We start from the raw sequence: 15,748 nt of genomic DNA, 5'->3' as shown, positions 1-15,748 counted from the left end.
TATTTGGGGAATTGGTTGAAAAAGAGTCGGTAATCACAGAGAAGCCCAACATACAAAAATTTTCATCCTAACAGGCTTAAGAGGCATCTGTGGCTTGATCTAAAATCCTCAGTAAAATATTTCCCACTGACCCTGCTGGGCATTAGAAGAGACAAACAAAAACCAATCCCACTTCAGACCCAAAACATACCAGTGTATTTCCATTCAAGTATTTAACAAGGCTATCTGAAATGAAGCTTGCTTTCTTATGGCCAAGTATCCTGAGTCAGCCTAAGCAGATTCTTCAAGAAGTTTCTTAGAAGTCTGTGGTTTGGTAAATAGATAATTCATTTTCTGGACTTCTACTTTTAAACAGATTTTTTAGATTTTTGTTTGTTTGTTTGTTTGTTTTATTAATGTTCTTATCATTACAATGCCTGTCTGAGCGTCTGACAGCCTCACTTATGATCCAAACAGGTGACTGATTTACAGTCTCTATGAAAATAAGTTAACTTTTGACATCAGTTTTGTTGCAACTATGTCCCCCACTTGTTGAAAGACATGATCCTGAGCTTTTTTGGTAAAAAGGTGAAGTCTAAAGAGTTTTTACAGCAAATAAATTCACATTTGCATTATTTTTACGTTCCTGTAGGCTCCGAGCACTCCCATGACCACCCTCTCAGCCACTTTCAGCTACCTGTGAGCTAGTTTCAATTGTAATCTCTCAGCTGAATCTGAGAGCTGTGGAGGCTATTTTCAAAACATAAATATCTAAATCCCAGCTGCCCCTCGCTACTTTAAGGTTCCTGGGGTTTATACTCCATCACAGTACTGACATGTATAAGGCATTCTGGGAAGGTTTTACTCTGGAGTTCAGTATTGCGGGAAGGGAAATTCATAATCTCTTGTCTTGTATTTGCTTAGAGGAAAAGAAGTGGCAGTGGATCCACAATTCGGCAACTGCTGCAGATGTTCAACATTTCAGAAAAAATGTCACTTCCAGGTTCTGCTTTATAAGTCAGTACGGAATTTGTGGGATCATGATGCTGCAGCTTCCCTACACTCATGAAGGCTTTCTGTGTCCATGAGGGAGCAGGACAGGACATACTCTTTTATCTCCTTTACTACAGAAGTTTTAAACAGTCCATTTTCTACAGGACTGTTCAATAGCATTCAATGAAAATTAAACCAAGAGTTTCCAAAGCTCCTCCACAGAAAAAAAAGCAGACTCGTAACACCACATAAATACTCCATCACTTCTTTATGCAGATAAACAGGTGACTGAAAATTCCCACGGACTGAAATTCCCACAACTTCCTCGAGGTGGTATCATGAACACACTAAAATATCTTCTAGGTCCTAGAATGCATACATAGGCTAATTGAATAGATATTGTAGTGCTAATTTCTCAACCGTATTCTGCAGGGAGCAATTACCTGTGTGCAGTAGGAGAATGGTTTTGTGCATGCTGGGCTGCAGTACCGAACTTCTGCAGGTTTTGTCTGAAGAGCACACCCTCCTGTAGAAGAAAATATGGAGTGACTTCAAGGGCATGCTTTAAAATGTTTTTGACTTGGATCACAATAGTGTAAGAAAAGCTTGCTTGCTTGCTTTATATAGTTAAATACTAGCCTATTGAGCACATTAGCATAATATCTGTAGGCATTGCATTAATTAATTTGCCTTAACAAGGCAGGGAATTATTATCATACCCATCTTGTTAATGGAGAACAGAGATACACAGATTTAAGCAATTTGCCACAGGCCACATAGGAAGTTGGGGACAGAATCGAGAATTAGATGCAGATCTTCTGTGTCCTCATTAATGCCTTATCTACATAAGACATAATTCACATAATGCCTTTGCCCATCCTCACTTGGGGAAGTCTGTGCTTCTATAGGCATAAAAACATGTTAATGAGTTCTTAACTGCTCAGCAACATTCGCACATAAAACTTCAGTTATTATCTTAACTAGTCATTATAAATAGAACTAGATAAGAACATCTGCATTTTCATTTCTACTTTCTCGTCATTCACCCTGTGCATATTGAGAGATATCCTACAGATGTGCAAGCCCTACTGCCTTTGCTAGTCTCTCATGGAGCTTCAAAGTGCTGACCATGAATTTTGTTTTTCATCCTGTGCAGGCAGAATTTGTAGGTCACGGCAACAGCAAGCATCTCACAGTTTGAGTAATTTGAGATTCCTATGTGTTGAATAGAAGAAGAGATACAGAAGCTGGGCTCTCTACCACGTGGTGTGATGTTCTCTTCTGTTCTCCACTGTCACAGAAAGGTTGCACTAACGGCTGGGCAAGCCAGCCCAGGCAGCCCTTTTAATGTATGTGTACTCATTTCTTCCCATGACCAACTCAACAGTAGGGGTAATTCACCCAAATACTATCACATAACACATGTGCGACGTTGACCTGTCAGCAAGGCTGGTGAGATACCATTTGCCTTTCCCACACACAAATCTGAACTGAAATTCTGGGGGAGTTAGGAAGGATGTCCAGCTTCCCTCTGAGCAGCTGATGCACAAGAAGAAGAACCTGGATGGTGACTTTTTATTCATAATTGTGCATGAATGACAATTTGTTGATATACCTGTGACATTTATTCCATCTGAGCGCTGACACCACACTGTGCGTACGTTGTCTCGCCATAGGCTGGTTTTCCACAGGTAGTCATAACACTTCCCTCCTGCAATATTAATACCAGTTAGTCTTCACCTTGCAACAAAACCAGAATAAACCCTTTAATGGGAGGAAGCAGCACTGTGGCCATGTTACCTGAGCAAGGTCGCGTTTCCATTGCTTGTCCAGAGCAGCTTTCCTGGTTCTTGGGAGACTGAATGATAAATGCCCTGGATCGAGACTGGTGTCCCATTGTCTCAAAGCTCCTGCCATTGACGCAGGTGAGCTCGCAGGAGCTCCATTCTGACCATTCTGTTAGGTGGCAGTCACCTGCACATTGAAAAAATAAATCACAGGTTTTCAAAAGGACTCAGCTTTAAAGGATAAAGATAATCCAAGATTACAACAGCTTTAACAGTGAAATACCCACAGTTTATTGCTTACTGGTATATGCAATATTCAGATTTCTCTTCATGGGAAATCTCATTTTCTCAAAAAGCAAAAGAAGGCTTTTTTCAGATGATCTAGAAACAGCAGGCCGAGCATTTAGCTGATCAGCATTTACCTGATTTACTTTAAGTGCAAATTCTTACCATGACAGCTGACACTACTCAGAGCTATGGAAGCATCTCCATCTCAAGACAGCTATACAGGCAGAAAGGCACCATGGCTTTCCAAAGACTTTACCTGGGCATGGCACAGAGCATGGTAACTGCAGCACACTCTCCTTCAAAGGCAGTTGATCACATAATGTGTTTTCTACTGGTCTGGATGAAGCAGAAACAGATGCATCATGCACTACACATGTGAGGTTGCGGACTTGCAATCCATCTCCACACTGTCCACCCTACAAAATGATAGAAGGGAACAGGACACCCATCATTGATAGCATTGTTAGCAGATGGCAGAAGAAATGCAGTTGAGTCCACCTAAAAAGACTTCAAAGATACAAATTTGGTCTTTGGACTGCAATAGTATCCCCAATTAGACGGAGATCTCCTCTGTACACATCTCTACAGAAGCTCAGAGGCAAGGGCAGAGCCACATTGAAAAGTGTGCTGTAACCAAAGCTGGAGAAGAGGTGGGTACCATGAAAGAATACCATCTTTGGGGACAGGCCTTCATATTTTTTACTAGAGCTAGTGAATTTACTGATTCTTAATTAATGCCCAATTACACAAACACAGAAAGTTTTGGCTTTTCTGAAGAGGCCAGGAGAAGAGCCTGCCCATAAGGAAGGGACATTTCCATTCACCTCCTTTGATGTTTCAGTCCAATAGGAGCACTTACATTAGTTTAAACCCTGCAACAGCAAAAATCCTCTAGCACACTTAATTAGACTGGAAGGGTTAGTGCTCACTAGGTTGTTTGAGCAATTTATTAAAGGGAGCAGCTGGTTCTGGAGTATATACAGATCAACAACTCACGTCAAATACTCTACCAAAACATCACCGAAAGTGAGCCATCAGCTGTTAGTACCCCCATTTGAACAAGCAATAGGAGGCTCCATCTGAGTCACTCTACGCTTGTCACCCCAGTTCTGAAATACTTCATAATACACCAAACTGCTTGCTGAAGACTTCCTTTACGGGAAAATCAATATTGTTTGGCTAAAGTGACGATCAAGCGCTGAGGATGCTGTAAGAGCTGAAGCAATAAGGCTGTTTCTAGATGCTGGAATTGTTTCTTTCTCATCTGAAAAACAGAGCTGCAATGATGTCTGAGGTGCACACTTTAAACCTGTGCAATGCTTTACGAAACGTGCACCTGAAGCCTTGTTGAAATGGCACTTTACAAAATTCGGTAAATAAAACTCAAGAAGAAGGATGAAACATTGCTTTTATATAACCAAGAGAAGTGCTCCTTTGGATCACTTGGCAGTGGATTTTTTTAAAATAATGGACTTGATCTGCAGAACAGAATGGCTCCTGCCAAGTGCATTCAGTCAGCAGCGGGTTTGCTAGCGGGACTCTCAGGAATGGCTTTCCTGCACACACCCGGCTGCTTTTTAATTCTCCCCATTCCTTCTGTTGCAAAGCCACGATGAAATGGAAATGAGAGCATAACTAGCTGGATTTAGAGCAGTTGCTAATCAAAAGCATTTTAGCGAAGTATTGGTGCAGATCTACAGTATGTATCCAGATTTAAAGGTTTTAACACCATGTCTCACTTTAGTCAGTATGCAACTTACTGTTCTAAATTACTGTTTCACCACTGAAACCTCTGTTGTGGTCTGAGATTAATGGTGTGTGAATAACTCATGCAGCTGTCAATTGGGTTAGAGCTCTTAGAAATGGCTACTGGAAACTAGAGGATGATGTGGAGAAAATTCTCAAGGGAAATGGACGCTAATCAAACTGCAGTATATTTCCAGCTCAAAGTGGCTCAAGGAATGATTAAATGACTGGAGAGGACAAAAAAAGTTTTTAAAAGGAAACTTATTCTTCTATAAACAATATAGACGTATTTATATATGAATCAACATGTAAATATTCACATGAATATCGAGATAGAAATAGATGAAAACTGTACTTTTTTCAGGTGCAGCACTGCCCACTGAAAGACTCCACATGCAACATTTTTCATTATTCTATTGTGCTATATTGGAAATACATTCATATTTTCCAATGTTCAGAATAAAAAATAAAAAGAAACCATGAACTTTTAAACAATCATACAAAAACACAGTGTGTTTTTACAATCAGCTGAACACACTCAAAAACGTCATCCTGTCATTTACAGTAGGAGATGGTTTTTGGTAAATTTGGTAAGGTCACAAGCAATACAGGAGCACTGCATTAACTTCGCTATCATCTTCACAATTATTCATGTCCCCAAAATTATACATTTGAAGATCTAATTAATAGGTATGGAATCAGAGGAAGTTCACTGCTGCAACGGCACACTGAGGATGCAGGGAATAGCTGCTAATCAGAGGAGGACTGCCAAGGTAATGATCACATATTCAAAATTCAGGGGATCAAATCTGTATTGTAAATGCTCTTCCTTGGAAGATGTGATCATCTCAGATTTGCCTGGAACCAGCAATTCCTTCTTGAGTCATGAGCTCCTTGTAGGAAATGTGAGGGCATTTGACTTCCAGAGGGGATTCCCTCCGTTTGGCTGCAAAAGTTTCTATGCTGACCCTATGGGAAATGCAGAACCTACCCTGGCTTCCCTAAATACAGGCTGGAGGTACAGGCCCCTCCAACAGCACCCTCGTGGAGCCTCCACCTCTCATCTCCTTGCCACAACTGACCACTGGTAAAATAAGGAGAAGGTTTATGCCAGGTCTGTGTTGTGACAGCCAGGTATCTTCTAAATTTAGCAACACACTAATATAAGGCAGCATCTACATAAACTTCTCTCAGATCACCCTCCTATACTCTTCAAATTTAACACACTAATAAGGCAAGAGAGATAACAGTCCTAGTGAGAGGCTTTACCCAGAAGCATCTTTAAGAAAACTCTTCCCTTTTCAGCTTTTACTGGGATGCATGTGTGTTTACAAGTTTTTTAGGTAAAGAGTTGATTGAGCAATGCTTTCACAGGTTGATGAGCATTTAATCAGGTAAAAGTTTTCTCTAATGAGGAAGTGTTGTGTGACCACATTTAAGGGAGTGCTTTCAAAACACATTACAAAGGAAGGACTACATTCTTAGTCTTCTTAGGAACATTAGGCAGTAAGTGCTTCATAATGTCTAGCTACTTATATTCCTTTAATGGAAAAATTGAGAACAGTGTCAGCCACTGCTGATTTTTTTTTTTTTTTAAGCTAATCAGGGTAAACCACTTCAACTCTAGTAGGAAAATGATTAATGTAATGTAACCCTTTAAGGTTAGGTGTATTGACTACTTCCCAAGTTGTGCATCCCTCTGAATGCAGAAGAAATGCCCCACGCCCACCAGAAGTGTGCCTGTGGTATGTGTAATTACCTGGAGAACAATGCTCTGATTCCTGTACTGTGAAAATCAGCAATACAGAACACTTAGCGGGCTCTGTTCCTAAACACACAGACACCTCTAATTATTCACGTGAAGTCAATTTAGTATAAAATAGTCTTTCTACAATTAAGACAAGCAGTCTCAGTTATCTCATAATACAAGAAAAAATATTTCGACACTGTCCCACACGACATCTTAGTCTCTAAATTGGAGAGACATCAGTTTGATGGGTGGACCACTCGGTGAATAAAGAACTGGCTGGATGGCCGCACGCAACAAGTTGTGGTAAACGGCTCTATGTCCGGCTGGAGACCAGTAACGAGTGGTGTCCCTCAGGGATCAGTGTTGGGACCGGTCTTGTTCAACATCTTTGTTGGTGACATGGACAGTGGGATTGAGCGCGCCCTCAGCAAGTTTGCTGATGACATCAAGCTGTGTGGTTCGGTTGATACGCCGGAGGGAAGGGATGCCATCCAGAGGGACCTCGACACGCTTGTGAGGTGGGCTGATGCCAACCTTATGAAGTTTACCCATACCAAGTGCAAGGTCCTACACCCGGGTCAAAGCAATCCCAGGCACAGCTACAGGTTGGGCAAAGAAGAGATTCAGAGCAGCCCTGTAGAGAAGGACTTGGGGGTGTTGGTCGATGAGAAAATGAACATGAGGCGGCTTCAGTGTGCGCTCACAGCCCAGAAAGCCAACCATATCCTGGGCTGCATCAAGAGGAGCATGACCAGCAGGTTGAAGGAGGTGATCCTGCCTCTTTACTCTGCTCTCGTGAGACCTCACTTGGAGTATTGTGTGCAGTTCTGGTGTCCTCAACAGAAAAGGGACATGGAACTGTTGGAACAAGTCCAGAGGAGGGCCACGAGGATGATCAGGGGACTGGAGCACCTCCTGTATGAAGATAGGCTGAGAAAGTTGGGGCTGTTCAGCCTGGAGAAGAGAAGGCTGCTTGGAGACCTCATAGCAGCCTTCCAGTATCTGAAGGGGGGCTTATAAGGATGCTGGGGATGGACTCTTCATCAGGGACTGTAGTGACAGGACAAGGGGTAACGGGTTCAAACTTAAACAGGGGAAGTTTAGATTGGATATAAGGAAGAAATTATTTACTGAGAGGGGGGTGAGGCACTGGAATGGGTTGCCCAGGGAGGTTGTGAATGCTCCATCCTTGGCGGTGTTCAAGGCCAGGTTGGATGAGGCCTTGGGTGACATGGTTTAGTGTGAGGTGTCCCTGCCCGTGGCAGGGGGGTTGGAACTAGGTGATCTTAAGGTCCTTTCCAACCCTAACTATTCTATGATTCTATGATTTCATAATTGCTTGTCCTGTTTGTATTATTACAGGACGACACTTTCACAATATTCATTTTGGCCTCACCATAGTATGCATTTACCTTATTTCACAAAGCACCCTTGAGAACAGGGCTTTCGAAAGCTTTCTTTAGAAAGTAAACTTAAGCTTCTTTTCCAGTACAGCACAGGAATAAATCACCCTGTATTTATGAACTACATTTAATTCCTAAGCACCTCATTAAAGAGAAGTGAACCCGAATAAAATGGCTCCTCTCCAAAACCAAGCAAAGGGCAGAGAAACTACATCACAGTAATTTAAGGAGAGACACAGGCTCTACCTCCACTGAATGCACAGGATGATATCTGGGTTAGGAAAGGTTGTGATTACTTGCTCTGAGCTGAAATTTAACTGGGTTCTGGATGTGCAGATTTTTAATTTGCATGATGTGTTACCCATCCGGAGTACGCCAAGGCTTTAATTCAGCTTTCCTACTAATTCTTTTATCAGCTACATTAGCTCCTATGGTTGAAGGTTTCTTCCCTAATGTTTAACAGAATTTGCTTATGTTAGCTGGACATCAGCTGATGTTATCATTTTGTTACATTTATGTTATACATAAATGAATACTGAGTGCAGTACATACAAGGACTATATTCATATCCCTGGCTGCAATGAGTTGTTCTTTGTTATATAAAATACAAATATATTTCTGTTTCTCTGATCTTGGACTGTCCAAAGATTGTCATGCTCCATATTTCATTTGTGAAAACATGGGAAAGTTCTGGGTATCTATTCTGCCACCTGCAGTATTCACTACACATCCATCTACTGCACCTAGAAACCACATAGGTATTCAAGGCATTTGCAGAAGGCAGAGCAGAAAACACATGGGATGTGTATATTATTGGTTTCGATGTCCTACATGGTATAATGTGGACAAGAAGCCACAGATCTGTGCACAAATCCTGTCCCCTGGGACCAGCCAGAGCACTTTTCCACCCCAATCAGCCTTCTCCCATCACCACCTCAGCAAAGCCAGCTTTAAGCAGCCCAAGTGGACTTTGCCTGAAAAACCTCAATGTGAAAGATTCAGCTCTGCTTAAACTGGGTTACTGACTAATATGTTTTAATATTGGAAATGCGATCAAACAGATAACGGTAAAAGAAGAAACAGAGGAGAAGAAAAAGTCAACTCAAGACTGATGCAAATCACTGGCAGTGAAAAAATGACTGCTCCAGTGCCAAGCAGAGGTGCTGAGTGTAGCTAAAACACATTGCAACTGAATCCAGCCATTCTTAGATCATTAAAAAGATAGCCAGGCTAAGGAGAAAGTATAAAACAGCATTACATATAGTAACTCATGGTATTGTACTGAAGATCTTGTGAGGGAAGACCTGCTATACAGTACTTTACTTTAAAAAAAAAAAAATGGGAAAGAATAAAGATAAAACAGGCTAAGCTTCCTTGAAATCTAGTGCATCTATTTTCTTGTTAGAGTTATTTTATATAATTAAATTATAGGCCACCATGACTATGTTCACTAAAGCACATTTACTCCATAAATCTCCTTTAATACCTCTATAAGCTCATGGTTCTTGAACCTGTATTGCTATAAATCGCTGCTGATGGCTAGAAGATGAGGTGCAGAGGTTTACCGCTCCTGAACTTCCCCCGCTTTCTGACAGATCTTACCAGCACCTTCAAAGCCCACAGAGACACCTCCGACCCATGAACAGTGGCCTCAATCGATTGTGGCATGTAATGATGATTTTGTTGTTGACCCTGGCCACAGGAAACCCAAGGAGCCCTTAGGGAGTGCTGGAGAAAGCTGTACCTGGACTCTGCAGGGAGACCATGGGCCAAGCAGCCAGCTGTAGCAGGGCTTCACCGGGCAGCTCCTGTGCTGGGTGAGTTGCTCTGGGCAGGGTCTGCCCTCGCCCTCTGCCTGCAGGACCACTGAGCGTTCACGCGCCATCTGACCTAGGCGAGGGAAAAAGACAGGACACGGTGAAGGAGACCGGGAGGAAGAAGGAAAGGCAGATTTTGTGATTTATCCGTATTCCTAGTTCATTTTCCACTAATAAAATCTGTTAAAATGGCAATTAATTGGGAAGACTTTTTGGATAACATGGATGCAATTGCTAAGTCTAAGTGACGCAGTCACTGACATTTTCAAACGCAGTTTCAAAACACAGTTTTGTATGTTTTCCAAATATATTACTTGTTATGCAACATATAAATATTTGACTAAACCCTGATTATTAAATATGCCAAGAAAATACTTCCAATAGCAGCATCATTTCTAACATTATGTTTCCAGAGATTTTTAACAAATGAAATTTTCTTTCTATGAGCAATTATATGCAGCTAATTTGAAAACTGGAAACATTGTAGTGGCTATTACCGTCCATAACCACTTCTGCCATTCCCATTAAAATCCTATGTATTATTGGTGAAAACTTCTTCAGCCACTGAATAGAAAAAGCAATTATGTTACTACCTTTGAAATAATAAAACTGAATATATTCATTAAAGTTACAGCAATTCCATTTCCATCTCCTTTGCCATCCATTTACATCGAGGAATGTTTTCACTCAAAATGTTTCAATTAGAATCTAGCTCCAATTAAAAAGGAAGGCGAAAAAATAAAAAGTCCTCATGCAATGGGATGCAGAAGATTCTGCCGAGGATAAAATTTCTGCCTTGACTTTCGATAGGCATGGATTTGAGAGGCAGTTAAAAAGTATATAAAAGGTCTGGGTAACAAGGCACACACATGCAACAGGACAGAGCCAAGCAGTAGTTGCTAACTCGCTGAGGTGAAGCTCTCTCATTTGGCTTGCAGTTGTTTAGCTGCAATGCAATTGGAAGTACAGAGGAGTCTGTGGGGTGGAGATCAAACACCCCTGTGGTGTGGGGAGGCTGCAATATCCACCCAGATCTTTCTCCCAGCTATTTATGCATGCACTTCTGAATTAATGATACTGCAGCTGGGTTTAAGGTGCATCTCTAATAACTGTCATCATGACTGTCTATGGAGCAAGGTTTCCAAAAACATTTTAGCAAATAAAAATTCAAAGCGGACACACCTGAAAACGCTACTGATGGATACCTTAGCAAGCTCTCTTACCGTTCCAATGCTGCTCCCTTGCTCTGACCCATTGAATTCCATTTTTAAACCCATTTAAACCAATTTTAAGACTTATTCCTTTTCCAATTTTAATCCCATGGACTTAGGGAGTTTGTAACAGAAGTGATGATAAAAGCTCTTATCCACATGACTGTGCACTCAGCCATCACGGAATCGGATACATTAAGATATAAAAAATCACACCAGCTGGGAGGAAAGGTAAGAAACTCCTGCGGTTCACTGGGAGTCAGAGCAAGGGAAGAAAAATCCCTCAGCCTGCTGCTGGCATACTGCAGCTCTCTGCTGCCCAACAGGCCAAAAGTAGCTATTTCTTCCTCTCCAGCAATGGACACAATTTGCTGGATTCTTCTTAATTCTGAATGCTGAGAACTGGCAAGCAATGGAAAAGGCTCTTCAGGAAATGGTGGGAAGCCCGTGGCTGTGGGGTTTCGGGTTTTTTTTTTGTGGCAGCTCACCCAGGGCAGGGGGCTTCATGGCCCTGCCAGGCACAAGTTCCCAAAAATGCAGCTATGGAAAAGGCAATCTGCTAAGGTTAAAAGATCTGATTTCATTAGCAGGGACTTGAAAGCCTGAAGCATTCATCAAGCTATTTTAATTAAAGAAATAATTTCCTTTCGTACACTCTGTTTAACATCTTTCTAGCAAAATGTAAATGAGAAGATCACTGAATAGAAAACACAATTTCCCTTTTAAGAGGAATTAACAACCATTCGGTATTTATTTACATTCTATTTTCCTACAGTTGGTTATCCAAACCATTTAAACTCACTACATTCACACTGGTCCGCTGGTGCTTGACTCATTTAGGCTATTACTTTCTTTTTATACCATGAATAAATCAATGAAGAAAGAAAATTCATTGAAATCTTTCTTTGCACAGTCACTACAGTGAGTTTCTCAAAGCTTTGTGATTTTTTTGTCATTCCACTAACATTATCTAGGTGCACCGTTACTCAAGTGGCAGAAAATCCTGGTTTTACTTTTTAAGTAACTTATCTTATGCTGCCTATGAAGAACAAGAAGAATCTCAGTGCATCTGAAAACAATTTGCTTCAAATACAAACTCTGGAAGAGTCAAAGCAATCCTAGTTCTTTCTTTAATTTCCCAGTGAATCTTTCTTTGATTTCCCAATGAATTGGCCACATCTCCGGTTCCTCTGCTCTGCAGAATTGAATGATACTAAAATTAAGACATAAAAGTGTGCTGAAAATTGCTGTCCTGGGTTCAGCAGTAGCAGTCAGTTTTTCTCCTTCTTAGTAGCTGGTGCAGCGTTGTGTTTTTGACTTTCAGCCTGGGAACAGCGCTGACAACACCGATGTTTTTAGTTGCTGCTCAGTAATGTTTAGTCTGACCAAGGACTTTCTGAGTCTCATGCTCTGCCAGGGAGGAGGGGAAGCCGGGAGAAAGCAGAGACAGGACACCTGACCCAAACTAGCCAAAGAGGTATTCCGTACCACAGCACGTCATGCCCAGTATATTAACTGGGGGGAGTTACTCAGAAGGGCTAGATCACTGCTCAGGTAGGGCTGGGTATCAGTCGACGGGTGGTGAGCGGTTGTATTCTCTCCCTTGTTATTTCCCTTATCATTATTATTATTGGTGATAGCAGCAGTGGTTTGTGTTATACCTTAGTTACTGGACTGTTCTTATCTCAACCCCTGGTAGTTACATTCTTTCGATTCTTCTCCCCATCCCAGACGAAGAAGGGGGGGAGTGAGCGAGCGGCTGCGTGGTTCTGAGTTACTGGCTGGGCTCAAACCATGACAATTGCACACAATAAGTGTTTCTTCATATCCTCAAATTTGTCATTAATTTTGAAAGTAGAAAAAAAAAAAAAAAAAAGAGGCTAGTGTCGTTAATGCTGGTTACTTAAAACTCTGTTTTGCATCAGCTGCTGAAATTTCATCTCAGAAACCTAGGATCATATTTTGAAATCAGAAGAGTAAGATTTTTCACTCCAAAAAAATTCCTGTCATTCTTCGCGTTTTGTTTTCACAAAGTGATGTGTTGCAGCTGAAACCAAGACAATTAAAATTCCTGCTAGAGTTCATCCCACTGAAATTACTGACACGTCGTTATCTGTTTGATGAGCATAAGCACAGCATATAAAACCCTATCAGGCAGCCACAAGTCTAGAGCGGGGATCAAGTTACTTCACAGCCTTGGAGGTCAGGTTTGGTCAAGTCACAAAATAATGGGACTGGTGATAAAGGGAGCTTTTCATCTGCTTCTCACTGCCAGTCACTCCAGCAGGTACTGAGGCATCCGCAGCTCAGGGAGACGTTTTGGTGGCCCCTCTTCCAGCAACGTGTCCCAGCACCATCAGACTGGAGCTTGCCAAGTTTGAGTAGCAAGTGAAAGTCACAAAAATTTCCTCTTCAGAAGCCAAAAGCAAACATGCTTTCCCAAATTGGTGATGAATCAGTGAAAAATGTAACCACCAAATTTTTTAGTTGTGCACACCTTTGTCCCCCTCATTTCTGTCACATGGGTCAGTCTGGAGTTGGGGTGCACATCTCTGCAACCCACAATGGTCTCTGCTGAGCTCTGAGGCCTGAGCCAAGCATGTCAGTGTGTTCAGCCCTGGGTAAAGCAGGTAAATCCCATAATTTATCTGATGAAGTCAGCTTTACAAGTGGCAAAGCATGGGTTTAGGTGGGTTTATACTATTTAGCAGTCCTGTTAGACAACATGGGAGAAATGCTATGGGATTGGAAAATGTTTACATAGAAAAATTCAGGATCCTTATGTATTTATTTGCTTTAACAAAAGAAATAAAATTTGCTGAGGATTATCTTTACCAAACATATTTCCAGTAACTTTTTTTCAGGCTGTTGGAGAATCACCCATTACTATACATCTTTTCTTAGTAGTACAGCAACTGATGTGAGGAACCCTAATATATAACCCAACGTCAGCCTAAAGCCTTAACCAGAATCCTGAACAGATGTCGCCCAGAACTACAGCTGCAACAGGCAAGTATCAGTTATACATCTCCGTAGGTTCAGTGCAGGCAGGAAAGAGAGATCTGCTTTACTCATCATCATTTATAAAAATCAATATATTTGCCTTTGGCTGCTGTGTACCAGAGCCATATTAGCTGTCAGTGCCACATACACACCACTTTATGTTTAAATGCAGTGTTCCATAAAATAAAACCTGAGCAAGAGAGCTACCATCCATTAAAATATAACACAGCAAACAGTTATTGGAAGAGATGGACAGAATAAAAATACTGGTAACAATGCTTGAGGTAAGAAACACAGGAAAACATAAATCCTGCAACACTAAATTTTGATCTGAATGATATTTAAATTATGTTTCTATTTGAAGTAATTTATAGCACTTCAGCAGGCCCTTCACACACTCTCCAAGAAAAGTCAGAAAAGCAGCATATTATTGTGAGCAGAGCCATTAACACTGTGTACAACTGGCTTGCTGTGAATTACTTCTGAGAACCATGCATCTAAGTCCTACATCTTAGCTTTATCAAATAGCGGGCAATTACTTATTTGGCAAAGGGAAGCTGAATCAGTGTTTACTGATTCCCACAGTTCATTTTATTGTCATCCTTTGTTGTTCCCTGTCTAATTTGAGGCTTCATCCTATTCTTACAAATGCCTGTGAGAAACTCATGACGATATCCAAGGTATTGAAGTCTATGCACCTTTGGGTAGGAAACCTTAACTGTATTAATCTTTGAAGTACCACCTACAGATCAGTACATAATTCATGTCTTTTCTGTTAATACCATCAAGTAGTATTTATAACCAACTGGAATTCAATGAAGAAGTTGAAATGACGGTGTTTCTGCTGTTGGAACTACACAAAGGCCACAGCCACAGGACTGGTGCCAAGGTCCCTCCATCACAGATGTTTGAGATCAGTGTAGTCCCATGCTTGACAGTTGCTGCAGCAAAACTCAGATCAGGATTGGGGCTGCAGTAAAATATACTATGTGCTTGGAATAACCTGGATGCAAAGTAGTTTTGTTTCATTGACACTCCTGCTTTGGGCTGAGATTCAAAAGACTCTTGGGTCCCTGCAAAACTATTCAAATTACAGACAAGTACTGAACAAAACTTGATTTCTTTAAGATGTGATTTTTAAGGCAGCTTTCCTAGCTGCTTAGCTGCCATAGGTTCAGAAAACAGTATCTCCAGCTTTTAAATCCTGCACATCTATGGCGTGAACTGTATAAGCTAGCTCTCTTGCTAGCAGTGTAATGAAGTTACAAACTTAGAGGACCAGAAGATGATCCATAGACTGAGCTCAGCTTAGACTTGGCTGTGTGGTTCAAGTAGCCTTAATGAGGTTTGGCTACTACAGCTATGACACTCACTGGAGTGCTTCAGCAGGGCAAAGATGTTTTCAGTTTTCCTCTGCAGAAGCCTAGTTCTGACTTAGGACATGAAATAACTGCTCCTTGCATGTATTGGCAACCATCGGCCCTTTAACTGGTCTTTAGGATTCGCATAAGCATTTGAGGATCAAAGGCAAATACAAGATGTACCTTTACTTGAGTACATCCTTCTGCAAACTATGCAATGTAAGAACTCGGGACAAAAATAACCTTCAGGCATTATATACAGTCAGCACGCTAAGAGCTATAAAGAAATTACAACCTGCTTATGCACTCACAGCTCTGTTTGTTTTAGTAAGTGTTTGAACACTCAAAGAATTAAGTCCATTCTGCAACATGAGCATTAACACTCCGAAACAGACCTTTTGGGGAAAAAA

At 41.2% G+C, this 15,748-nt stretch overlaps 1 protein-coding gene across 1 annotated transcript in view; it reads right to left on the bottom strand.

The window, feature by feature from the left end:
• Positions 1 to 15,748, bottom strand: part of THSD7B (thrombospondin type 1 domain containing 7B) — a gene marked incomplete at both ends in the record, with an annotated part of 281,668 nt that overhangs the window by 5,881 nt on the left and 260,039 nt on the right. The window contains 5 exons of the mRNA XM_080620490.1: positions 1,416 to 1,498; positions 2,588 to 2,683; positions 2,773 to 2,946; positions 3,304 to 3,463; positions 9,691 to 9,836. Coding sequence (XP_080476616.1) covers positions 1,416 to 1,498; positions 2,588 to 2,683; positions 2,773 to 2,946; positions 3,304 to 3,463; positions 9,691 to 9,836 — 659 coding nt within the window. The remainder of the gene's footprint in view (positions 1 to 1,415; positions 1,499 to 2,587; positions 2,684 to 2,772; positions 2,947 to 3,303; positions 3,464 to 9,690; positions 9,837 to 15,748) is intronic.

The sequence above is a fragment of the Psittacula echo genome (genome assembly GCF_963264785.1).
Source record: "Psittacula echo genome assembly, chromosome: 6".
Classification (NCBI taxonomy): Eukaryota; Metazoa; Chordata; class Aves; order Psittaciformes; family Psittacidae; genus Psittacula; species Psittacula echo.
Note: the sequence above shows the minus strand (reverse complement) of the source record. Positions and strands in the feature narration are given on the sequence as shown.